Below are 26,940 nucleotides of genomic sequence, written 5' to 3' on the forward strand. Positions count from 1 at the left end.
GTCTCCATTCACGAGTCTTCCTGTGTCTTGTCTGCACGACCACCGCCCCGATCCACCCCCCGCCCTATCAAAGGCAGTTCGCACCGGGGTACTTGTGCTGGCAAGTGGAGCTGTCAGGGAGCGATAAAGGCCAAGAGGTGCCAAAGACCATGTACACTTCAAAGTGGTCTATAGAGCATGGGTTGTTGTTCCCATGTCTACCTCCAGACCCCGTGTCTCCTGCCAAGCATCCCCCCTCACGCTGGACGGCCCCCTGCAATCCACATAAGTGTGTCTCCATTCACGAGTCTTCCTGTGTCTTGTCTGCACGACCACCGCCCCGATCCACCCCCCGCCCTATCAAAGGCAGTTCGCACCGGGGTACTTGTGCTGGCAAGTGGAGCTGTCAGGGAGCGATAAAGGCCAAGAGGTGCCAAAGACCATGTACACTTCAAAGTGGTCTATAGAGCATGGGTTGTTGTTCCCATGTCTACCTCCAGACCCCGTGTCTCCTGCCAAGCATCCCCCCTCACGCTGGACGGCCCCCTGCAATCCACATAAGTGTGTCTCCATTCACGAGTCTTCCTGTGTCTTGTCTGCACGACCACCGCCCCGATCCACCCCCCGCCCTATCAAAGGCAGTTCGCACCGGGGTACTTGTGCTGGCAAGTGGAGCTGTCAGGGAGCGATAAAGGCCAAGAAGTGCCAAAGAAAATGTACAATTCAAAGTGGTCTATAGAGCATGGGTTGTTGTTCCCATGTCTACCTCCAGACCCCGTGTCTCCTGCCAAGCATCCCCCCTCACGCTGGACGGCCCCCTGCAATCCACATAAGTGTGTCTCCATTCACGAGTCTTCCTGTGTCTTGTCTGCACGACCACCGCCCCGATCCACCCCCCGCCCTATCAAAGGCAGTTCGCACCGGGGTACTTGTGCTGGCAAGTGGAGCTGTCAGGGAGCGATAAAGGCCAAGAGGTGCCAAAGACCATGTACACTTCAAAGTGGTCTATAGAGCATGGGTTGTTGTTCCCATGTCTACCTCCAGACCCCGTGTCTCCTGCCAAGCATCCCCCCTCACGCTGGACGGCCCCCTGCAATCCACATAAGTGTGTCTCCATTCACGAGTCTTCCTGTGTCTTGTCTGCACGACCACCGCCCCGATCCACCCCCCGCCCTATCAAAGGCAGTTCGCACCGGGGTACTTGTGCTGGCAAGTGGAGCTGTCAGGGAGCGATAAAGGCCAAGAGGTGCCAAAGACCATGTACACTTCAAAGTGGTCTATAGAGCATGGGTTGTTGTTCCCATGTCTACCTCCAGACCCCGTGTCTCCTGCCAAGCATCCCCCCTCACGCTGGACGGCCCCCTGCAGACCGCATAATGCCACGACATATACACGTCATTCATTCACAAACACACCCCTGTTTCGAATTCTTTATAACCCACTTCATATTTCTAATGAGAACTTCTTTGCGCTTTGCTAGTCAACCCGTGAAGGTGCTGGTTATCTGCTCTTCGTCTCTGTGAACTTCCGTGACCACTTTGAGCAAACTCGTCAGTTTGCAACCTGTGAACTGCTCCCTGTTCTACGACAAGAAACTACTCTGATCCCTGCATCTAACTGTTTGTTCGTCAAGGTAAGTCCATGTACCATAATCATTTTGTGTCCAATTTTTTAATTTATATCTATTTGCTAGTAGTCATCAAATTGCATCCATGTTTTCTTTTCGTTCACGACAGTACATGCAAGGAACTAGTCACATGTTCTGAGTTTAGTCAAATTACTTTTTCTATTTTTTGAAAGTTATTGAAATACTTATCCGCATGTGAATAACATGTATAGTTCCAAGAACCAAAACGGACCTTGCATTGAACCTTTTATGTGTCATTTAATGTTTTAACACATTGGTGTTCATAGAGAATTGTTGATCTTTACTTTTCAGAACTTTCCATAATGCCTGCCTGTTCCATTGGCGGTTGCCCTTCGAAGACCCATAACAAATCTGAAGGTACTATAATGCATGTTTTCCCTAAGACAATAGATCAGATAAGAGAATGGGTCCGATATTGCGGATATCCAGCCTCTGAGATAGAAAGTAGAGTCCTAGAAGTCTTTGCGGACAAGAGGGGTGATCGATACCGCATCTGCAGCAGGCACTTTAGCCCAGACATGTACTCCACATCATTGCTAATAAGGACGAAAACACCGCGAGCGAGGCGAAAATTGCTCTCAACCGCTATTCCCACTCTATTCGTCCACATCCCTCCACTGGTGAGTCAAGTTTACGTATTTATCTCTCGGCATTGCGGTAGTGTGTAGCATTAGCTAACAATAATTTCCCCATTTATGTATCCACTCAATATGAAGGCTGAAGATTCTCCATCCGTGTCGTTATTGCAGTCATCAGCCACTTCAAGCGCCTATCGGGTAATCTTACTTAGCTATTCTGACACTGACTTGTTTTAGGCATGTAAATCAATAGTTTTAATTGATCGTGTAATTATTTTACCTAATGGTACACCACAGTACTCGTCCTCTAGTCTTTGTTTTCAGTTATAATTATTGTTATCCAAAATAATGCAAGTACTGTCTTTCAGGGAGATGCTGAGGAGTCCAACGCATTGACGACAACCGTAGATGTCACTCAGATGCTCGAGGTACGTTTCCGGACAGTTCCATCGATGGAGATCATCAGATCTTGCATTCTTGTAGCGTGATTGTTACACACAATGTTTCTTTCGTTTTTAGCCATTGGTATGTCCTTCTGTCGTCGCCCTCCTATGTGTCTTCTTTTTTCAATATTGTGTTCATTACTAATGAAAGTCCTATGTTTCAGGGAGTCGATGGAGCATTAGTCCAAGAGGAAGGGGGAGCATGCAGTTACGGGTCGGCGCAACAGCTTGCAGAAGTGTGCACCGCAGTTACAGCGTCCCTTGATGTTCTTATGCATTTCGAGGTATGGATACTGACAGATCAATCATGCGAGATCAAATGACGTGATTACATCCGCTATACTTCCTTCTTTATTAACGCAAGTACTATGTTTCAGGGAGCTGACGGAGCTTCTTCAACAAGAACATCACCCCTAGTAGTTGATGCAGATCTCTGGGTGGTGACACTTCCAACGATGGAGCAAATCGAATCATATTTGGATATCCATTATTTATTTTAGACAACTGATCATTTGTGCAGGTCTATTTAGATGAGCCGTTGACGCCTGCAGAAAGTTTATGTTCTTTTAAACAAAATAGAAAACCATACTAATGCAATTACTGTGTTTCAGGGAGTTGCTGAAGCGTCATCTTCAATAATATCATCAATGGAAGTCTATGCGGAGCCCGAGGTATGGATCTTGACAGTTCAATCTAACTAGATCAACAATGCGTGAACTATTGTCGTTTGAATGTTCTACACAATGCGTTCATTCGTGTTTTGCTATTGAGATGTACGTATGGGTATTGGTCCCCAAGTACATTTTGTGTTTTCAATATTATTATACATACTAATGAAAGTTCTATGTTTCAGCGAGTCGATGGAGCCTCAGTGAGTGATGGATGTGCTTATCATGAAAGTATAGTCGTTGCAGCGCGAGAGGAAGTGGAGACATGCACACACGAGTCGGAGCAACAGCGTCCAGATGTTGAAGTTCGAGGAAAGAAAGTTTCAAAGAAAAGAAAGCAAAAGAAGGTTAGTGTCCTGTTCACTATATTATGTTGTTTTTCACTGTCAATAGTTCAATACTGTAAGTTGTGTTTAAACTGAACATCCCTTTTCTAATCTGTCCTCTAGTTGCGAGTGGGTGTAAGAACTAGATCTACACAGACAGTGAAGCGAACGAGAGATGTTGCTTGTCAAACCTTTTGGCAGGGACTTGAGACTGGTGATGCATCGTGCCAATGGGAAGAATATGAAGTGATTGACAACGGAGCTATACCACCACCAGCCATTGGTAGTGAATGTCCTCCTGGTAGTTTGGATGCAGTCGTAGATCAATTCACAGAATCCACACCCGCAAAAAATAAGAGCACGCGAAAGTTGAAGACATTGTTTTTTTCTCCCATCTCCGGACAAGGAACAGATGTTGCAATGGAAGAGAATGAAGTGGACGACAATGAAACACCATCAATATCACTCAGCATAGCGGAAGACGATATCAGAGATTGTACCTTTCATGCGAGTGACATGTCCTCAACGTTACAGGCCGAACCAGCTGGGATGCAGAGTGACAGTATAAGGAAAGAGGCCAAATTCATTGTATTCGATAGCTGTTTGATGGATATTATTATGATGATGAAATGTGGGCATTGGGTTGGTGGGGAAGTATGTGGGGAGCCATTGATTAATGTGACTCGTGCAATTCGAGGCACTAACCTTAAAATACATGCCACCTGTACACAATATCATCCGTTCGCATGGTCTGCACAACCCATGCTGGGGCAACTGCCAGCAGGCAATCTACTTTGTGCAGCGGCCGCACTTTTTAGTGGTTCAAGTTTTAAAAAGTTAGAGTATTTCTTTCAGTTTGTGGGAATCCATTTCATTGCGAAAACTCAGTTCTACAAATACCAAACCGATTATCTATTTCCAGCCATTAGCGAAGCTTGGAGAATGGAAAAAATGTCTATTGAAAGTACATTCGCGGGCAAACGGTTCAGGCTAGCCGGTGATGGACAGTGCGACAGCCCAGGATTTTCAGCCAAGTACTGCACCTACCACTTTCAGGACATGGAAAGTAAGAAAATTGTGAGTTCGGTGGTCGTGCAGGTGTCAGAAAGTACATCCTCAGTGGCCATGGAGAAAGTTGGCTTTGTAGCATCATTGCAAGAACTACAATCGCGGGGAATGGTGATCGACCTGATAGCCACGGACAGACACGTTTCAATTGCCAAGACAATGAGAGAACAGTACAAAAATATAAATCACCAATTTGACGTTTGGCATCTTGCAAAATCAATCAATAAAAAATTGTCGGCTGCAGGAAAAAAAAAAGATATGCAAGGTATTTCACAGTGGTCCAAGTCAATCAGCAACCATCTTTGGTGGAGCTCAAAAACATGTGAAGGGTCGTTGGAAATTCTACTGGAAAAATGGCGGTCAGTAATGTTGCACTGTAGCAACGTACATCGATGGTCGACAAATGAGCATTTCCACAAATGTGAACATGGCCATTTGTCCACAGAGGAGGCACGGAAGAAGAAGTGGTTGATTCCTTCATCACCCACTCACAAGGCCATTGAAAAGATTGTATTTGATAAAACTATAACAAGAGATTTGAGGGGACTCACGGAATTCTGCCACACAGGAGATTTGGAGGTGTTCCACAATATGTGCCTAAAGTACAGGCCCAAAAGATTGCATTTTGGCATGGAAGGCATGATAAATCGGACTCTTCTAGCGGTCTTGGCACATAACCATAATGTTGGCCGTCAACAAAGTAGGACGACCGGAACTTTAGGGACGCTTCGCTACAATAAGGCCTTCACTAAAAGAAGTAAACAATGGGTGATCAAACCAGTGTTTGAGGATATGCAATATGAGTTTATTGAGAGACTTATCGTAGATGTCCTCGATAGGCACATACATGGAGTGGTGAACGAACCTATGCAGGGGACAACTGCATTGCCACCCAACATTGCCTCTGTTCCATGTCCACCTAAAGCAGAGCTCATTGAGAAATACACATCACGGTTTAAATGATTGTAATTCGATTGTCTGTTCTCTCGAGTCTCCTCATGTTGCAGGCCCATTGCAATTAAACCAAACAGTAATATAAATCATTTTTACAAAAATTATAGAATGTTTCCGTATTACAAACACATGGCCGACCCATAGGGACAATAAAAAAAAAGGCACGCAGACAAGATGCCCTTACACTAACTGGAGCTAACTAGAAATGTGTGCTCGCTCAAAGTGAAGGTCAGCTGCTTTGATGTTTTGCTCGGGTGGCGGAACGGCCCACGACCCAATATAAGGTTCTATTGTGATTTGACCTTGACAGGCCGGGACCATCCTGAAAGACTAAGAAAAGATATAATGAATAAAATTTCAGAAACGAAACGATGAGCCACGTTCATTAGAAGAAGTAACGTCGGCAAAGAAGGAGTGGTGTTTCGGGTCTGCCCTACACAGAGACACAATGGAAAATGCAAATATAATGTAAGTAACTTTTGATGAGTTTATACCGCAATTTCATTACTATACAGTGGCTTTAAAGACGGGTTCAGTTGTACTTGTTCGTTCTATGTGGCATAGTGTTTTCTACCGCGCACTATCTGGAGGAGAAACATCTGCTTTTACTGAAGCACCTCAAAACCTTCCTCTTTGCTTCTGCTTTCTCTCTCCCTCTCCCCTGCTACAACTGGTCCACTGTCTGCGACCTCGGTCCTGGGCCCTTCCACTCTCCACCTGCACTGCCTCCCTGTCAACCCCTGCACTGGGGGACTGTCTCAGTATCCTACAGCCCCCCCTTCCCAGCACTTGTTCTGCACTTACCTTGCACTTGCCACCAGCTGGCCCTATTTATTTATTATTTTATGCTACTTACCTTGTACTCCACTCCCCCCCCCTCCATGCCTCGCCACGCCTTTAAACACTTGTGTACACCCAGTAGCGCTGTCCTCGCTATGAAATGAATAATTTTAATAAGGATATGATGGTGAGACTAATTTCATTTTTTATGTTTTTAGGTACATCATTCACTACTGTCTGTGTCACGAGTACCAGACACCGGCGGACGGCTTCTACAGCCGCCAGTTGCTTCTCCGCGTGAACAACGTTACCACCCTGACCATTTTATGGGACGATCGCCAAGTACAAGTATGCCCTTACGCGGTACTAACGGTTAGATGCAACATACCTACCGTTGTGGTGGCCTAGTGCCTCGTTGTTGGAACAGCCATGCGATTATCAGTGCGACAGAAGAGCTTATTTTTATCGTAAACCAACACCCTGTGTACTGCACACGAACATCGCTTCCCTCAAGACTAACTAATTTGGATCGAGAGCAAAGAAAAATGCAAATCGCTGAATATTCTCTAAACATTTGATGTCCAATAAACGTACTTTGCCAAATGTACAATCTTGCCGTTTGCTTTTAAACCACGGTTTCACATTCCGAATTGTGGTGCTGTATTGTGAGATGCTCTAAGACCCTGTGTACAGCAAAGGACCATCGCGTTCCTCAATACGAACTTTTTGGAACATGAGCAAATAAAAATGCAAATCGCTGAATATTCTCTAAACATTTGATGTCAAATAAATGTACTTTACCACATTTACAATCTTGCGGTTTGATTTCAAAGTACAGTTTCATATTCCGAATTGTGGTGCGCTGTATTGTGAGCTGATCTGTGTTGATTTCCGGGGTCTGTGTGGAGTCGCGTAGAAGACGCCTGGGCGCGTTTGCCTACGCAGCACAGTAACGTCACGGAGAGAGGCGGGGAATATGAATGTTTTGATAATGTCTGTTTCAGGGGCGGGGGATTTGATTTAGTGCCGCAAAGGCAGGTGAGCCAGGTCGATGCGGCGGAATGATAGGATTATCACAAAATGGAGGCTGATTTCGAGTGCGATAATGGGCGAAAAGTCGGGTAAGGTCCATAGGAAAGTTTCCTACGATCTACCGATTTATGCTTACAAACACATGGCCGACCCGTAGGGACAATAAAAAAAAAGTCCCGGAACTATCCTTTAATTTAGAGCTCCCAGCATTAGTCGCATACATCGGTTTGGGTTGAATACAGGGCGGCTGATTTCGGCGCGTGATTATACTGCGCTTCCGGAATGCTCGCAACGGGTTGCGCATACATGTTCTGACAGCAGGTTTTAAATAACCTGAACGATACACTTATGCAATTTTGTAAATGTCATCCTTCGATACTGTCAAAATCCACACGGTGGCACCATTGCATATTGTGTGGAATTTGACAGTTTCGCAAAATGCCATTTCCAAAACACGCCTATTGATTTTATGTTTCCGCTGACATCCGTCCATAGGAAGCGGGGCACACCCCTGCAGCCCCTGATCACATTATACCGTACAAGGGGAGCGAGGAACACCCCTTCAACCGCCGCTTCCCTTGTACGGTATAACCGATGCGGACACAATCTCTGTTCAAACCCAATCTTATATTTCATCATCTGCAATTCAACACATTTTTTTCAGATTGAATCTCTTGTTTCCCATACATCAGCATCTGTATAATACAGGTAAAAAAGAATGTTCTTCATTATAACAAGCACATAGAAATCAATGTATTTGTCTTGATCTCACATACTAAACATAGCATATGTACAATATTCACAACAACCTAAACATAGGTAGGTCAGTGCCACCTATTAATCATAAGGACAAGTAGGAACAGAATTAGAGAGAAGAAAAAGACCAGAAAGGGTGTGAACCGTTTGAAAGTACACAGTGTGTATAGTAAACTCAGGACGTATGTTGTTCGGCAATAATAGTGCATCACTAAAAGTATGGGAGAAAACTCCCAATGTTTGTTTGTTTGTTTGTTTTATTAATTTATAATGCGCACCAGACCCGAAGGTATACGGGCGCAACAGTACAGAATATGCAAGGCTTTAAATACATGGTTAGAGAGTGTGAACAGAACGGAGTATATACAAGGCAGTAATAGGTCTCATTAATTTATTTATTTATTTAGAATTAGCGCCCAGCGGCCCGGAGGCATCTGGCGCTGTTACAGCAAGTTACTTAGTACAGTAGGACAGGTAATACATAGGTAGTGAAGAGGTTAGTACATGTTCAGTGACCGTGTTGAGAAAGAGTTCCAAGGGTTACAGTGGAACAGGGTGGAGAAAGTACATTTGTAAAAGGTGTTAGTTAAATAACTTAGTTTTTAGCAGCTTTCTGAACACTGTGAGAGATTCTTTGCTTCTTAAATTGAGAGGTAGTGCGTTCCAGGCTATTGGGGCTAATACTTCAAAGCTAGTGCCGCCAGTTTTAGCTCTGTTGAAGGCTGGGACAGAGAGCAGGTGGGAGTATTGGTCACGTTTAGGTCTGTGGGCTGGAGTCTGGTGTATTCTGTCTACTAGGAAGACTGGGGCGGTCTTGGCGAGGCACTTGTGTGTGATGGTGAGGGCTTTGAATGTTATGCGTTCTCTGATTGGGAGCCAATGGGCGTCCTTTCTTGCCTCAGAGATGAGGTCTCTCTTGGGGATGCTGAGGGCGGCTCTGAGAGCGTTGTTTTGTGCAATCTGTAGTCTGTTAATGTTATTGGCAGAAGTGCCTATGAGAAGGATGTTACAGTAGTCAAGTTTTGCTCCAATTGTTGCTCTTGCAATGTTAAGGAGATTGCTTGTAGAAAGGTGGGGTTTTACTGCATTTATAATTTTTGTGGTAAGGGCAGCGGCGGATGAGATGGCGCTGACTTGCTTGTCCATAGTTAGGATAGAGTCGAGGTAAACCCCAAGGGTTTTCACTGATGTGGAGGCTGTAATGGTAGTATTCTCAATAATGAATGAATTATACTTCTCATTCAGTTGTTTTAGGGCTTCTTTGGGGCCTTCTAGCAGGATTTCGTTTTTTTCCCCGTTCAAGCAGAGCCCATTGGCTGCCATCCAAGCCTGGATGCGTGCATTTGTTAGCTGCAGGGTGTGGAGGTCTTGTTCGTAGTTTCCTGTTAGGGGGAGAAGAATTTGTGTGTATCGGCATAGTTTGTGAAAGCTATGCTGAAGTCTTCTAGGTCTCTGAAAAGTGGGAGGGTAAAGAGGTTGTAAAGGGTGGTGGCTGTACAGGATCCTTGTGGTACTCCGCATTCAATCGAAGTTGGAGAAGCTGAGGCTTGGTCCGAAAAGATCCGCATAGCTTGGCCCTCCAAGAAGGAAGTGATCCAGGCGGTGGCCTCTTGGGAGAATTGGGCATTGTCAGCTAGATGTTTACATAAGATCTTGTGGTCAACCAAGTAAAAGGCAGCAGAGAGATCCAGGAGTAGGCGGAGTGACGATTGACCTCTGTCCAAGGCTTCTAGTAGTTGGTTCTTGAGGTCTAGTAGGGCTGATTCTGTGCCGTGACGAGGGCGGAAGCCAGATTGCCTTTAGCCTAATATGTTGTGGGTTTCCAGGTATGACTGTATCTGTATATAGGCAGCTCTGTCCAATATCTTTAGCAGAAATGGTACGGTGGTAATTGGACGGTAGTTGTTAGGGGAGTCTGGGTCTAAGGTAGGTTTCTTTAATAGTGGTCGAACCCACGCTTCCTTAAGGGCTGATGGGATAGTGCTTTTGGCGAAGGAGGCATTTATGAAAGTGGTGACAAATGGGGCCAGGGCAGCTGCACAATCTTTAATTAGATTGGCTGGGTATATGTCTCCTTTACATGGCAAAGGTTTGATGCGTTTCATGATTAGTAAGACTTCAGGGATTGTTACTTCCCTGAATGAGAAGAGTGTAGGCTTGTTTGTGGAGGGTCTTGGACCGTCTGGAGGGTTGATGGCTCAGATGAGGGTGGAGTGATCCTGGGCAGTTTGTCGTATTGAGTCTTGATTTTGTTTTGGAGAGTTGTGATTTTGTTTAACATGGTGTGTTGGATGGTGTTGCACAATGTTTCATTTTTTTCTATAGATACATAAAGCGTACATCACGGCCAAATAGATACAAGAGTATATAGAAACAAGGTGTGAGCGGGAGTCTTATGTACACTAGTGTGGAACTAAGTATCCGAAGATTTCAGTAGATTGATATAATTGGATCTAAATTAGAGCTAGGGCTGCTCTTCTCTTAAAAGATGTGGCAGGGAGTTCCATAATTGTGCCGCTCAGGCTGGGAAGCTACCTCCCCCCGGCTTTAGCCAGCTTAAATCTCGGTATGATGAGGCTGTTGGCATTGATTGTTCTTGACGGTCTGGTGGAACTTCTCTTTAGGAATCTATCTGTGAGATAACTAGGTGCTACATTGTTCAAGGCTTTGTGAGTAAGGGATGCAACTTTTAAGTGAATTTTATTTTGAGTGGAGAGCCAGTTATTTTGGTGCCTTATCATGGATATGTGAGATCTTTTAGACACGGCGAGAGCCGTTCTCAAGGCATTGTTTTGTAGGATTTGAATCCTATGGATGGTAGATTTGTTAGCACCGATGTATAAAGCATTACAATAATCGAGCCTAGATAGAATGAGGGCTCTAGCTAAAATAATGCAATTATCGTCCAAGAGGAAGTGTTTGCCTGATCTGATGAGCTTACAGGTGTAGGCTGTGGCTGAGGCCAAGGAATTCACCTGTTTGTAGAAGGAGAGGATGGAGTCAAGGTAAAAGCCAAGTGTCTTTACCTCCTTTGCCACCTTGATGATGTTGCCATCAATTTCAAATGAGGAGTAGGCCTGGCCTAGTTTCTTGAGGTTAGGGTGGGTACCTAGGATGATTAGCTCAGTTTTATCATCATTCAGGCATAGACTGTGGGTTGCCATCCCGTGCCTGGATGATGAGATACACTCTATTTACCAAGGCCAAATACTTGTTGTAATCCCCGGAAAGTGGGAGGAGAATATGAGTATCATCTGCATAATTAGTGTAGGTGATACCAAGAAGGTCCAGATCATTAAAAAGGGGCTTAGTAAATATATTGTATAAGGTGGGGGAGACGCAAGAATCCTGGGGTGCGCCGCAGGTAATAGGGATCGGGTCTGCCGCTACAGAAGGGGAGAACACCCTCATGGTCCTGTCGCTAAGGAAAGACTCAATCCAAGTTATAGCCTCTTTGGAAAAGTGTGCGTCTGTGTCTAGGTGGCTGTAAAGGAACTTGTGGTTGACGAGGTTGAATGCAGACAAGAGGTCAAGCAGTAGGAGGAGGGCTGTTTTCCCTTTATCTCGTAGCTCATCAATTTGTGCCTTCAGATCAATGAGGGCAGTCTCAGTTCCATGTTGGGGTCGGAATCCTGATTGTCGCGTGCCTAAGAGCTTGAGTAGTTCAAGGAATTTTTGAATTGTATTGTAGCCGATCTTGTCCAAGATTTTTTAGCAAGAATGGAACTGTCATGATGGGACGGTAGTTTGTGGGTATGAGTGGATCTAGAATTGCTTTTTTAGCAGAGGCAACACCCAGGATTGTTTCAGGTTGGTAGGCACAGTGTCCGATGCAAATGAAGCATTGATAAGTTTGGAGACAAACAGGGAAAGCTCTCTGGCAGCATCTTTTATAAGCTGGGCTGGGCAGAGGTTGCCCTGGCAGTTGAATGGCTTGAGTGAGAGGATAACTTTCTCTACCACAAGAATGGAGTTTTTAGTGAACTTGAAACGGGCTATAGAATCATGTTCGTTCGAGGGGGGAGGTCGGGAGTATTATTATTGGACTGAGGTGGGTGATTGAGTGTGGCTTTTTTTTTGCTATTTTATTTTGAAGCGTAATTACTTTATTTGAGAGTGCTTGTTGTATGTCTGAGCACCATGTTTTATCCTTGGAACATGTGTCAGGAATGGGGATAGGGGACTCTAATTCCTTAAGGATGGTAAACAATTCCCTCATGCTAGAATTGGCATTGGCTATGCGCTTATTGTATGAGTTGCACTTGGCCAGGTAGATTTCCTTTTTATAGTGAGATGAGATTTCTATTAATTTAGTTCTACTATCCTCTGAAGGGAATGACCTCCATGAGGTTTCGCAACTCCTCTTTAGTTGTCGTAGATCCTTTAATAGGGGGGCAAACCATTTATTTAGATGGGATTTGGGTTTTTTCAGTGTAAGTTTCAAGGGGCAATTTTGGAACGTTTCGGCGGTAGGGCTTACTATGGACTGCCTTCATCAGGACTAGACTTGAGCTCCTAAAACACAAAGGCATAATTCATATATTGTGGCCCACATATTGTACAGATGACACAGACTCTCTGCATACCAGTTAGCTTAAACCCGCTTACTATATGTCCAAACTTAATTCAGGAAAACCTTGAACAGGTAGAAAGGAGCAGGGGAGTAATTGCATAGTGCTGGATTGGAGAGAGGCCCTTGGAAGAAAAACAACAAAGTGGCGAGAATAAATGCTGTGAGTGGGAGACTATTTCTAGTGTTTAAGAATGTACTCCATGGTGACTTGAATGTTATTATCGCACCTGTTGAGCCATCAGGATGATTGTATTAAGTGATCCTCTGTCCCTCGCCAGACAAAGATGATGTTGTCTATGTAGCATTTCCAGGAAAAAATATTGTCGTGAAATTGATTTTTATCTGATAAGATGAATTCCGTTTCGAAGGATGCCATAGATACGATCGCAAGGCTCCGGGCAAAAGCTGTGCTCTGGTCGGCAAGAAGTACTGGTTATTGAAAATAAAGACATTCTAACAGGGGGCAATGGTCATCAATTCAATAATGAAGCTATTGGGAACACATGTTTGAAGGTTGTTTGAGTTCAGATGGTCCCTCATACATTCCATGGCCTGTTACTGGGGGATACTGCTATATAGGGACTTAATGTCCATTGTGTCCAGGAACCCTCAGATAGGTCTGTGTAAACTGGATCATGGGTTTCTAAAACATGGCCACAAACTTTCAAATTGGTTCTAAAACCGATTCACACCCACATAATATCGGATGGCCAGTTTGGTTGGTAAAGTCTTTGTGGATTTTCGGGAGTGCATAACAAGTAGGGGTGCAACCCTATGTAGTGTTAAGGAATTCAAATTGTTGATATCCATAAAGAGTTGTGTCTGATATAGTTTGGCGGATCTCTGGTAGGATCCTTCCTCAAGATGGCATAGTTATCGGGATCATTAAGGAGGGCCTTCACCATTTGTGAGTAGTAAGTGGTATCATCACCACAATTTCATCCCCTTATCTGCCTAATTAATTGATAATAACATTAGAGTTGAAAGAGAGGGCTTGCAATGCCCCTCTTTCTGCATTAGTGATGATGTAGTGGATACATTTCTTCATCGTTTTCAAAGTGGCAAGATCTTTCAAGATGCACTTCTCAAAAAGTCCCTCAGGATTTGGTTATCATGTGGGCTGAATGTGGAGGCTAAGTGGAGACCTGAGTCGTTCTCTGTAACTTGGTCTGGATGATCCTTGAAAAAAGGTTTGGATGCGAACATTTCTGAAGAATCTCCTTATTTCCATTTCCATCCCAAACCAATCAGTGGCATTTGTGGGGACAAATGAAAGACCTTTAGATAAAACCGACATTTGGGGAGACGATAATTCAGTCCCTCAAAGATTAAAAATTGGAATGCATAGGTGGTCATTTACCGAAAAAGTGTTCTCCTCCGGTAACGTGACCGTCTCCTGCCCCCTCTGAATTGGCACTACTGAATTTGTGGCTCCCGTCTTCTGCCTCTTGGGTCTCCGATGCCTAAAAAAGGCAGTTGGCCTCTAAAGAAGAGTTGTGGATTTTCATAATAGTCCTCTGTAGGAGAATCACTGCTGGTATTGGAGAAGGTACCAAACCTTCTCCTCCCCTGTTGTCTATAGCGTGGGGCCTGGGACCTATGTGTGTTACGTCTACAGGTAATTATCTGCCAAATATGGATAAACCAACGCTAATTTGAAGTCACAAATATTTTTCGCTAATTTTGTGGTTTGTTAAAAGGGTTCATTTTGAAAATGCTCAAATTGTTTGGTAATTTCTATTTGCTTATCTTGCGCATTAGCAGTGGTGGGGAGCATACATTAGTTCAAATGCACGTAAGACAAACACATTAAAGAACCTAAAAGATGAAGATCTAATTCAAGGATTTTGAAAAAATGGTGCCCAAACAGGATATCTCCAAACGCAAAGAGGAATATTTTATTCTGTAAGGACTCGGTACCCCCATATGGAGATGAAATTAGATGCCTTTAAGTTGGTTCCAAGAAGAAAAGTGATAGCTACCTCAGCTAGTGTACAGTGTGTTCTGGAGTTGGCAAAAGAAAAAGTAACCACACAAGGAAACTCCATCAAGGAAGGTCTTATGAAAAGTAAACACTGTTAGAGCTCATGTAATACTATGATGTCAATGGGGCAATGATGGACTGAAGCAAACTACTTTTGGGAAAGGCAGCAAGGTAGGTAGGTTCATTGGCACATAGGCTCAAAGTGAAGCTGAATAGGGCCTATGTGGAGGAAATACAGGGGGTAAATGGAGAACACATCCTCGCCAGGCAAGAGAAATGGAACACATAATAAAGAGTAATTATAATGTGACCGCATGGAAAGGGTTTCCCTATCTACATTTACTAAATCGCAAAGGATACGCCTGATACCCTGATTTCGAGTGAGAAGGACACACATTTATTTTATTTTATTTTATTTTATTGAGCATTTGTAAGGCGCTTTAGACAACAGAATTGTGTTCCAAAGCGACAGATTAAATACCTCAGTAAGTGTTTTTATCATTCACGGGGAACGCAGATAGTTAGCTAATACCAAAATTGTGTAAAGAGTCGACTCTGTGAACATCGTACTGTCCCATTGCCCTAAAAAATCTGGAAGTTAAATTGCTTCTTTAAAGTCTAGCTAAATGGATTGATAATAATATGCCCCATCCTGTTTATTCTGAAAAGGCTGGTTTTATCTAGGGTGCATGGACGTCCAACACAACAATTGAAGACAATGCATCACCTGATTGAAATAAAATCAGTAGAAAAGAAACCCCTGCTATCCTAATAATGTAAATCAGTAGAAAAGAAGCCCCCACTATCCTAATAAAGTATTTCACCTTACCAGCTGCTCATTAATGTGGAAGTCCTAAATTAAATGGAATTCAGAAAGGTGTGTACCTGCTGGGTTCTCATCAACTAGAAATAACGCTTGGCTATCATTAACGTAAACAGGAAGTGTGTCAAATCGGGAAACCACATGACTCATGAAATGAAGGTTCAAACAGTTTTTATTCAAAAACAGGTTCTGATTGGGACAAACACTGATAAATTGTAGGGGGGTATTTATAAAACACCTGGGGATTCCTCTTGGGATATATGAACACTGATAGTGTCTGGATAGGTTAAAAAAAAGACCAGGACACTTGGCAAAATGGTTGTCTGGTTCCTTTGAAAATTGAGGTAGTGCCTCGTGCCTTAAGAGGTACCTCTCCAGGACTTTACAGTTTGCTCTTCAAAGCAGAAAGAAAATAGGGTTTGTAGACATGCCCACACAACCCAGAGCGTTTTATTCAACAACTAGACAAAGGGTTTGCCCCTGGAACAGTAATACACAAAATGTTGTCAGTGTTAGATAAAATATGAAGTTTTAAGGGCCACTCTCTATTGGAGATGCTGAACTCGGGTTCTCTAAACGCAACACAGTCTTAGAGATGTAGTTCCCAGCCTTTTTTATTCTCAGGATACTATCGCAGAGGTATAGTGCCCAGCCACTTCTTTGCCACACTTCCTCTTCACAGGAATACCACACCAAGCTTGCTAGTTGTAATACAGCAAGGAGCCACAGTGTCTGGCTAGTTTCTTCATAACCTAGGATTATAGTGACCCTGTTCACCAAGTAAGGGTAGTGGTACCCTTCTCACAGGGATATGATGTCTTCCTAACTCACAATAAGGCATATGGTGCACTATATATTTCTATATTATGTCCCATCCTGTTCATTCTGAACAGTCTAGCTTTATCCATGGTGCAAATACACAAAACCATTTATGACCATGTTAAAACAATTTAATTAAAAGAAAATAAGCAGAAAGGAAGCCCCCACTATCCTGATATAATGTTTGATACTGAAAAAGCATTTCACCATGTCAGCTGCTCCTTAATGGGGAAGGTCCTAAATGAAATGAAATTCGGAAAGGTGTATATCAACTGGATCCTCACCAGCTACCAATAACGATGGCTATCATTAACATACATGGGAAGTGTGTCATATTGACAAGCCACATGATTCATGAGGTGACGGTTCAAACTGTTTTTATCCGTAAACAGGGTTTGGTTAGGATAAACACTGATGGAATGTAGGCGATTATTTATAAAACACCTGGGAGCAGTAGCCTGCACTGCAGGCGGTAGGATTTGATACAGCTCCCAGGACCCCGCCACAGGTCTTGCTACAACTGCTGTTTCGTCTTTCTGGCTAATTTAGGACCCCAAGGATATCTCCGGGGTAACACGTTTGTCTTGGAAGTAAGAAATTGCAGAGCAGCACAGGTTCGAATTCGGGTCCTGTGCTTAGAGACTGGTCTTGGGTATTAAATGTATTATAAAATATTAATTAATTAATACGTTTCAAGTTCTATTTGCCAGCAGGTCTAGTGATCTTGACCATGTCCTCTGCTCTTTGGCATTCTCCGTGATGGATAATTTGGACTACTTCTCCTCCTGTTGCTCTCTAGCCTGCTTCCTTCCAGTCTGATCCTGGCCCACCCTCTGTGCATCATCTCCCTGGTCTGTTGTGCTTCTGATTGCTCTCTCAGTAGGCTTTATCTAGGCCTTCTACTTGCACTCGATTCGTCTCACTCACGGATTGGTGTACAGTCTGCCTCTTCTCTTTGGGGTCTGTACATGGGCTGATTAACTTCCATTCCCTGTTTCCACCTCCTTTTTGAGAGTCTCTGGTGGTCCAAACTTTAAAAAATGACCGTTTTTTTTCACAAGCTCGGAACCACTCTGCATTCTTGATCTTTGGTTCCCGGGGGCCTCTCTCTGTCCACTTCTGTGGTAGTTCCAGTCTCTACTCTCTGCTCCCTTCTGAGGCAGTTCCTATCTGCATTGTTCAATCACTGCACTCTTTTTTTTGCAGGTACGAACTTGGGGACTGAACATGAGGGTCCCAACACACAAATGGGGATATGAGATGTAGCCCCTGCATTTTCTGGCCCTTCCTTACCCCAAACCAGGGATGGATCCCACTGTAACCACCCCCATCTCCGAGACCAGCTGGACAGGACTGGGCACTAGCAACCTGCAATATATGATTTTATATTAAACAGTAGATGGGCTACGTCCTGAGTTCTTACATGCTCTTCACAATGTGACACAGACACCAAGGTGAATTGTTTTAAAGGATGCCAACGGGACCCCTTTTTATTTTGTACTAGCAAAAGTACGCGTTCTCCGAACAGGTTCTGTAGACAGACATGATAACACTCTCATTCATTGTTAAAAATGAATATCCTGTAGGTCGCCGTTACGCCTTACCCATGCGTGGTATGTTTCATTGCAGTGCATATATCTCGTAAATTGTGCATCCTACGGCCTTGAAACATGGATTTCTCGTGTCAGGAACGGTTGAGAAACAACATTTTTTCTTTCCGTTCCCAGTGAACATTGTTTACGGCTTCGTTGGCAGGCACCATCTCGCAAAAATCCTCTGGAAAAGTAATTTCACCTGATGTGGCAAACATTTTTGTTTCCCTTCACAGTGAACATAGTTTACGGGATTGTAAAGCTGGTTTAGAAACATTTTTTGGTTCCCTTCCCGGTGAACATGGTTTGCGAATTCAACAGCATGTACCATCTCGCAAATATCCTCTCGAAAAGTAATTTCACCTGATGCAGCAAAAATGTGGACATTTCTGGAATGCTACCTGCCTTCACCTTTGCCTGTAGGGTCCATTTGCCTCTCATACATTTTTTGTTTCCTTCCTGGTGAACATGGTTTACAGCTTCGTTGGTAGGCCACAAACCCACAAACAAATTTTAACTTTGCTGAAATCCTGGGGAAAGGTTAGGGTGTCCAAATGACATGTAGCTAGTAATGTCTGGAGGGTCCTAACGGGTATCTATGGAAAATGTGGGGCAGATCGGTGAAACAGTGTAGATTTGTATAAGGTACAACGCTATGTTAAGCCTCAAACAAATTTGACTTTTGCTAAAATCCTGGGAAATGGGTGGGGTGTCCAAATATCATGTAGCCAGAAATGTCCGGAGTGTTCTAACAGATAACTATGCAAAATTTGGTGCAAATAGGTGAAATGGTGTGGAATTGTATAAGGAACAATGCTTTGCGCCACAAACCCACACACAGCTTTTGACTTTTATATATATAGATAGTAACAAAACGCAATAATTATCTAAACGTTACTCACTTTAAACACCTTATAACCATTCTATTATTTATTACCCTGGCGTAATTATTGCTGAGGGATCTGCCATGTCAGCACACCCTCCATAAGGGGGTTCAAAGGTAGATCCTTAAGTTCAAACTGACAGGCCAGGCCCCTACCTCCTCCCTGGCACCACCCTCTGTGGAGGAGGGCCAGGAGATAGCCCTAGAGGCTGGTTCAATCTGCTAGACGCCCTCTGGCAGGGTCTTACGCCAGAGTACTCCCTAATACATCTTTTTATACCTACATCTATCCAACCCCACAATAAACTCTACACATACACGTTCCTAAACAATTATATACCTAATTACCTACCACAGTAACTGTATATAGAGTTACAATAAGTCCACACTTATAAATACCTGGGTGTGTATATTGATGAGAAACTGAATTGGACCCATCATTGGAATGAAACAAAAAATAAGTGTATGAAGGCTGTCTCTACAATAAGCCTGTTCATTGGCAAAAATATTGGATACTCGACACACACAGTTCTGCTGCTCTACACAGCTAAAATATCCCCCATATTACAATATGGATTTGAAATTTGGGGCTATAATACGTTAAAGAATAACGGAATAACGGAATCTAATCACAGCTCTCATCTACAAAGCAGCACAATGCCCCCACTGCACCGGAAACCACGTGAACTCCACAACCAGGCGCCCTCAGGTTCCTGATGCCCCATGCACCATTCATGCCCCATGATGAAAAAAAAGGTCACAAGCAGAATCACTGCCCACACCTCGCCCCCCTTTGCCACACTCGCTTGCTCCCTTCGACTTCCACCAGTCTCGACGCTCTAAGTCACCAAAATCATCAAATGCCTGAAGCCATCCAAATGGCAAGGTGACATTTGCCCAGCCACCGTCATCAAAGACTGCGCGGAAGAGCTTGCCCCTTTTATCGCATCACTTATTAACAAATCCTTTGCTACAAGCTCCATCCTCACCAACCTAAAAAATGCATGGGTCCTCACACTCTTGAAGAAGCCCACTCTAAACCCCAATATTCTCACTAACTACCGCCCCATTATGACAGTGCCCTTCCTTCTCAAAATATTAGACAGAGCAGCTTATCTGCAAATAAAAAATATCGCGAAGCTAACAACCTTCTTGGCCTATGACAATCCGGCTACCGACCAGGGCACGGAACCGAATCTGCACTCCACAAATGGATGAAATCGTATACAGAGGTAACCTAGCCATTCTCCTCCTTCTCGATCTCTCTGCGGTCTTTGACTTAGTGGACCATAAAATATTATGCCAAAACCTTGCCTCAACAGTCTACTTCTCCCCCAAAGCCACTACCTGGATAGAATCCTTCCTATCCAATCGAACAATGAGCCTTCTCCAAAACCGCTTCGGCCCCACCAGCACCTGTCGCCTGCAGAGTTCCTAAAGGCTCCTGTGTCTCCCCGACAATATATAACATCTTCACGAAGCCCCTCTTCGACCTACTAGATGAGCAAGGTGTCTCCTATACTAATTACGCGGATGACACCCAAATCCTCCTGCCCATCTCTGGCAACTACAATACCAACACTGATACCTTGAATAAAATATACCTAATCATCCAGGCCTGGATGGCCCAACATGGTATTGGCTTAAACTACGAGAAAAGAGAGTTACTCCTTGTAGGCACTCAATCACGATTAGATAAACTACATAATGACTACAAATCCTTCATCATAGAGGGCAACCGTAAATCGGTCTCCAAAGAGGTAAAAACTCTGGAGGTCTACCTGGACTCATCACTCTCACTAACACAACATGTGAATGCAATCGCTTCAGCTGCAGCATACACGACAAAACTAATCAATGTTTGCAGACCCTTCCTCACTTCCAAGAGCTGCCTCACGCTAGCCAGAGCACTGATTCTATCTAAAATCGACTACTGCAACTCGCTCTTTTCAGGATCAACCAATCTCAATATAAATAATTCAGAACAATGCCCTAAGGCCAGCCTTGAACATACCCAAAAAAGAACATATCTCGTCGGCTAGACGGACAGCCCACTGGCTGCCGGTTTGTGACCGCATAGTGCTTAAAACCCTCTCACTAACACATAAATGCCTAGCCAAAACAGCCCCACCATACCTCTCGAATATATTTTCCAAATCACAATCCTCTAGACCCACGAGGAAAGTCCACACCAACCTCCTAGCTGTTCCCAGATTCAAACTTAAAAAGGCTGATGGCCGCAGCTTCCCAATGGTCGCAACCAAACACTGTAACGCATTCCCATCAGCTCTAAGATCAGAGACTTCCATCTGTTCCTTCCGAAAACATCTCAAAGCATGGCAATAATTCAGTGAGATACTTCCTCTACTGTGCACTTATGGTTATATGTAACCGCTAACACTTTGGGGTCTCGGCAGGCTCTCATGTAACCAGCCACCAGGCCCTTGTTATTTGTGGAATTGTCCATACCACCTGTCGTTCTGCATCTATACCTTTGCTTCTGTACTACTCGGCGCACAGTTGCCCCGGGGTTCGGAGCGCTATACAAATGCCAAATAAATACATACATAAATAAAAATGACAGTTTCTTTGATTTGGTCCTTGTCAACCTTTTTGAATACCTGGAAAGTGGTTTGGCCTCATACACATTCCAATTATTTCCACAGTTTTCTACCTCTCCCGAGGCCGTGACGCCTGCAAGGCTCTCCTTGGACTGACCAGTTCTTATGTCTGTATGTACCCCCCGCCCTCGCTTCAGGGACGATATTGCCATATTCTTCATGTGCCAATAGAATTATAGGTATCGGGAGGCTATAGAATTGCAAGTGTGGAAGTTTATCTTCTCGCTAAGTATCCTGGTGAAAGAGTGGTTGGACTGTTGAGTATCTCAAATATGAAAGATTCGGCATAGTAAATAAGATATTTATTGCAGCTTTGTGTTGGTTGTTTCATTGTTTTGGTAGACGTTTGTCCTCTGCTGAACTTTTGACAAGATCACATATGCATTCCTTTGGTAATGGAATTCTTTCTTTCAGTTTCTCGATTGGAAGAACGAGAGTCAGAAATGAAGAAAGAGTACAATGCCCTCCACCAGCGTCATACAGAGGTAATTGAGACTATATATAGGGTTGTAGATGATATTTCCGTATCTGGGAACTTGCCTCCTTAACTAAAACCAGCAGAACACATAGAGTCATTAATGTGTATCATCTCTATAGCAATATTTCCTGTCCTGACTCAGATTTACATGGAAAGGACTGTTACACTTTTAGAAATTTTATAGTTGTGAAGCTGCTGCTGTTATGGCTTGCTACTGACTAGGGCCAAAACCTATGACTGGTGCAGTTGCTTTTTTTGTATTTATTGCCAGCTTAGCTGAGCATCTTTCACCTGTCATTCCCTCAGAAGACTTCTTCTTTCATACAAACAATATTTATCCTGCATGTGCAGCTCTCAATAAATGATGTGTGGCAAGGGTTCGGGGAATGCTTGTATAGTGAAAGCTAATTTACCACTGCTAGATATACAATGTGTGTGTGTGTACTATGTTTGTTTTATTTTATTTATATAGCGCGCCTGACCCAGGGTGTGATAATAGCCATATAGAGCTCGGGAAGGGACATTATATCATGGGTTAATGACCCTTTCCCAGCGTTTGACCAGTTGGTGTTCACCGGACAACACCTGCCCCCAGCGAAAACGAAGAAGAGCGACGGGTACTGGGTACCTCTGCCAAACTGTGCCTATAGTGCACCTAGAATGGTGACTTCAACTGTAAGACCAAGAAGACGACTCACTAAAGTAGTGGGAAATGTTTGCTTAAGGGACCTTAGGCAAAGTATACTATAATCCTGGGGAATGATGGTCAACAAGTCCTTGCTTTTGGGCAGCTGTCAAACCATGGTTCCTGGTGATCTTCTGTTTCCCAACCAGCTCCTGGCATATCAATGGTGCCCATTACGTGCGTAAATATGGATTGGGAGACTGTTAAGTAGTGAGCCGGAGACACCAGAGTATTTTGACAAATGATATTTATTTCTTGATATTACTTCAAGTTGCAAAAAGGGAGGTTATGCAAAAATCTCAATTCGAAATGAACAGTGCCAACCAGGCTTCTCAGAATCTCTTTTTAAAACGTGACCGTAATCATAGGTTCCGGTGTACCTCTAAGAAAACTTCGTTTGTGCCGTGCTGAGCGTTTTCCATCACACACTCGACCGAGCACCCCGTTAGAAAGAGTTTCATCATATAGAGTTCCTCCAATCTTCTTGCCGTCCTAGAAGTGAAAGGAAAAACTCAAACTCCAGTATTTTTATCACCTTGTGAGCAGTCCCTCTCCTGTTGACTGTGCTCTGCTCTGTGCATAGTGTTGCCTGCCGTCTCGATAAGGGTTCGTCCTGCGGAGTGCCCTTCTTCCTCTAATAAGCCCACCGGTGTTGTGAGCTGGTCTCTTCCCACTCGGAATCCACGCCGGCCGTCGCCTTCCACTCCTGCAAAATGAGACACACGTTGAGGTGTTTAGTGCAGCTTTAAACCCTTGGGCCACTCCTCCTCCTCCCCAGCAATTAATCACAGGTGCTGCCTCTGGGCGTAGTACAGCCGATGCTAATTCCCCTCCTTCCTGCTTCACACACTCTGAATCAGCGTTAGTTTTCACCCTTAACTGGGAGAGTCTATTCATATATGGAAATGTGGATTCCCTCCTTCTTTCCCTGTTTTCTTTTCCCCGTTGTTGGCTTTTATTTAAAAAATGCATCTGTTGAGGCCTTCTGGGAGTTGTAGTCCCTGTCGTTACTGTATCAATCATTTCACCTGCTGTGATGTGTGAGGTCTGCCCCTTTGTACCGTTTTGGTCTTTATCATTTCTCGATAACCTGTCCGCTGCTACAGGTTCTCGATCACATACTCCCCCCGAAGACCCATGCCGTTCGGGCATGTCCATTGCTCTGGATAAATAGTCCGCCACACATTGATACCTTCCAGGTTTGTGAACTGTTATGAAGTGATATGGTTGTAGAGTCAAGAACCACCGTAGTACTCTATGATTGGAGTCTTTTTGTGTTGCCAACCATTTCAGTGGTGCGTGATCTGTGAAGATGGTAAACCTCCTCCCCAACAGGTAGTATCTGAGGGACTCTACTGCCCATTTAATGGCCAGGCATTCTTTTTCAAGAGTTGAATACGGAAGCTCGTGTGGAAGGAGCTTCCTACTGATGAATGCAATGGGACACAGGTTTTGTTCGGTACCCTGTGAGAGTACCGCTCCTAGACCACATCCAGAGGCATCAGTTTGTAAGTAAAACTCTTGGCCGAAATCCGGACAATGGATAACTGGTTTGGAGGAAACCATTTGTATTAATGTCTGGAATGCCTGTTTTGCTTCATGAGATATATGTAGGGGTCTATTTGTTTTTAATAAATCTGTAAGCGGGGCTGCTATTGTAGAAAAATGAGGCAGGAATCTCTGGTAGTACCCTACAAATCCTAGGAAGGCTCTAATTTCTTTTCGGGTTTCAGGCATTTTTAGCTTTTGCAAGGATTGGATTTTATCTAACAGTGGGGTTATCATTCCGCCCCCTACTTCATACCCCAGATATTTTGTGGTATTGGCTGCCAATTTCGATTTTTTTCGGGTTAATGTGTAACCCGGCTTCTTTCAAGGCCATTATTACTTGGGTTAAATGTGCCAAATGTTCTTTCCATGTTTTGCTGAATATTACAATATCGTCTAAGTATGCAGCTGCATACTGATCATGAGGCCTCAGTATTTTGTCCATTAGGGTTTGGAAGGTTGCTGGGGCCCCATGTAGCCCAAAAGGCAAAACTGTAAATTGGAACAGACCCTGTGGTGTGGCAAATGCGGTTTTCTCTTGGTCGACTGGGTTGAGTGGAATCTGCCAATATCCTTTTGTTAAATCCAGTGTGCTTAGGTATGTGGCTGAACCTAGTTTTTCTATGAGCTCATCAATTCGGGGCATCGGATACGCCTCATATCGGGAAATAGCATTTAGTTGCCTAAAGTCCATGCAGAACCGGGTGGTGCCATCCGGTTTAGGAACTAATATTATAGGGGAACACCAGACGCTTTTTGAAGGCACAATGGTTCCTAATTCTAACATGTTCTCTTTCTCCTTGGCAATCTCTCCCCTTTTTGCTTCCGGAATCCGGTATGGTCTGAGGCGTACTGTTTTTCCCTTCTCTGTAGGTATTGAATGCATAGCCAAATGGGTCCGCCCTGGTATGCTAGAAAAGGTCTCGGATATCGGGTTTAGAGTCGAGAACAGCTCTGCTTTTTGGGACTCACTTAGTTGATCCCCCAACTGCACTTCTCGTATACCACAAGGATGTTTTGGAATTAATTGTTCCGGGACAGACGTGTCTGATAAGGTTGAACAAAGCACACTTTGGGTTCCTTCCTTCCACGACTTGAGTAAATTGATATGATAATTCTGATACTTGTTTTTACGTTCTGGTTGTTCCACCTCATAATTCACGGGTCCTAAGATTTTTGTTATCTGATACGGCCCGTGCCATTGAGCTAGCATTTTGTTTGTGTGGGTCGGTAGTAGCACCAGGACCTTGTCCCCTATCTTCAGGGATCTAGGTCTGCTTCCCTGATCATAGTACTTCTCTTGTTTTTCTTGTGCTCTACCCAAGTTTTCATGAGCAAATTCCCTCAGTTTTCCCAGCTGTTCTCTTAGGTCCTGAACATATTCGGTGAGGGATGTTTCTTCTTGTTGCTCCCACTTATCTTTTAGGATCTGTAACACCGATTTAGGTTGTCTTCCAAATAACAGCTCGAAAGGGGAGTAACCTGTAGAGGACTGAGGGGTATCTCTGAGTATCATTAAAACCCATGGCAATACCCGATCCCATCCCAAACCGGTAGGGCTGGTAGCTCTTTTTATCATCTGTTTGATAGTCTTGTTGTACCTCTCCACTAACCCATCTGTCTGGGGGTGATACACTGAGGTTCTCAAGTGGTGTATACCCAGGGTTTTGCACACCTCTTTCATTACTACCGACATGAAATTACTCCCTTGGTCTGTCACGATCTCAAGGGGTATTCCCACTCTAGCAAAGAATGGTAATAGTACATCAGACACTTGTCTGGCAGAGATACCTCTTGGAGGAAAAGCCTCGGGATATCTGGTGGCGTAGTCCACTATGACCAGGAGGAACCGAAATCCTCTAGTGAAGGGTGCTAACGGACCGACTATGTCCATACCTATCCTTTGAAAAGGCTCCTTGATCAAAGGCATTCTTTGTAGGGGTACCCGAGCTGGGATATGATTGCTCGTTTTCTGACATATGACACATTCTTGGCAATATTTAGCTATTTCAGCATAAATCCCAGGCCAGTAGAAATTCTGTAACACCCTCTTTCCTGTCATATTTTCAGCTAAGTGACCCCATGTAGTATGATCGTGTGCCAGTTGGATCAAGGTTTTCCTATATGACTGAGGAACCAACAGTTGCTCCTTCTCTTGGTTGTCTGTTCCTCGGGTCACTCTGTAATACAGCCCTTGTTTTTCTTTGAAATAGGGAGTGGTAACTGGTGAGTCTTTTATGGTTAAAGCTTGTTCGCAAGCTCGCTTTAGAGTCTCGTCAAGACCAACTTCGGTCCTGAAGGATGGCAGATGTTCGTCAACCCTCCAATCCAATACAGCAATATCTCTTCCCGGATGCCCATCATGGTTATTTTCTTTTTTCTGTTTCTTGGTGAGTTTTCCCCTTGGATTCCTCCCTCTTATCTCGGTTTGTGAAAAGGGAGCTTCTTTTAACCATTTATCAAATTCGGGAATGTCTGTCCCTATTAGTACGGGTGCGGGTAGAGAGGGTATAATAGCCATTTTAACGGGTATTTCTTCTCCCTGTAACCCTAACACAACGTCTTTTGTGGGATACCCTTTAACGTCCCCATGTACACATTTAATGTCAATAGTTCTCACCTGTCCTGGATCTTGTTCACTCACATGGGGTTGTATGGCTGTCTGCCGGCTTCCACTATCCATCATGGCTTGTTGAGGATGA

At 44.0% G+C, this 26,940-nt stretch overlaps 1 protein-coding gene across 12 annotated transcripts in view; it reads left to right on the top strand.

Moving 5' to 3' along the window:
- The window catches only part of MAPK8IP3 (mitogen-activated protein kinase 8 interacting protein 3), an 892,115-nt gene that overhangs the window by 287,742 nt on the left and 577,433 nt on the right, over positions 1–26,940 (top strand). For all 12 annotated transcript variants that reach the window (XM_069646979.1, XM_069646985.1, XM_069646981.1 and 9 more), the window contains exon 3: positions 21,942–22,012. In XM_069646979.1, the coding sequence (XP_069503080.1) occupies positions 21,942–22,012 (71 nt within the window). The remainder of the gene's footprint in view (positions 1–21,941; positions 22,013–26,940) is intronic.

Source organism: Ambystoma mexicanum, chromosome 2q (genome assembly GCF_040938575.1).
Source record: "Ambystoma mexicanum isolate Mex_15411 chromosome 2q, UKY_AmexF1_1, whole genome shotgun sequence".
NCBI lineage: Eukaryota > Metazoa > Chordata > Amphibia > Caudata > Ambystomatidae > Ambystoma > Ambystoma mexicanum.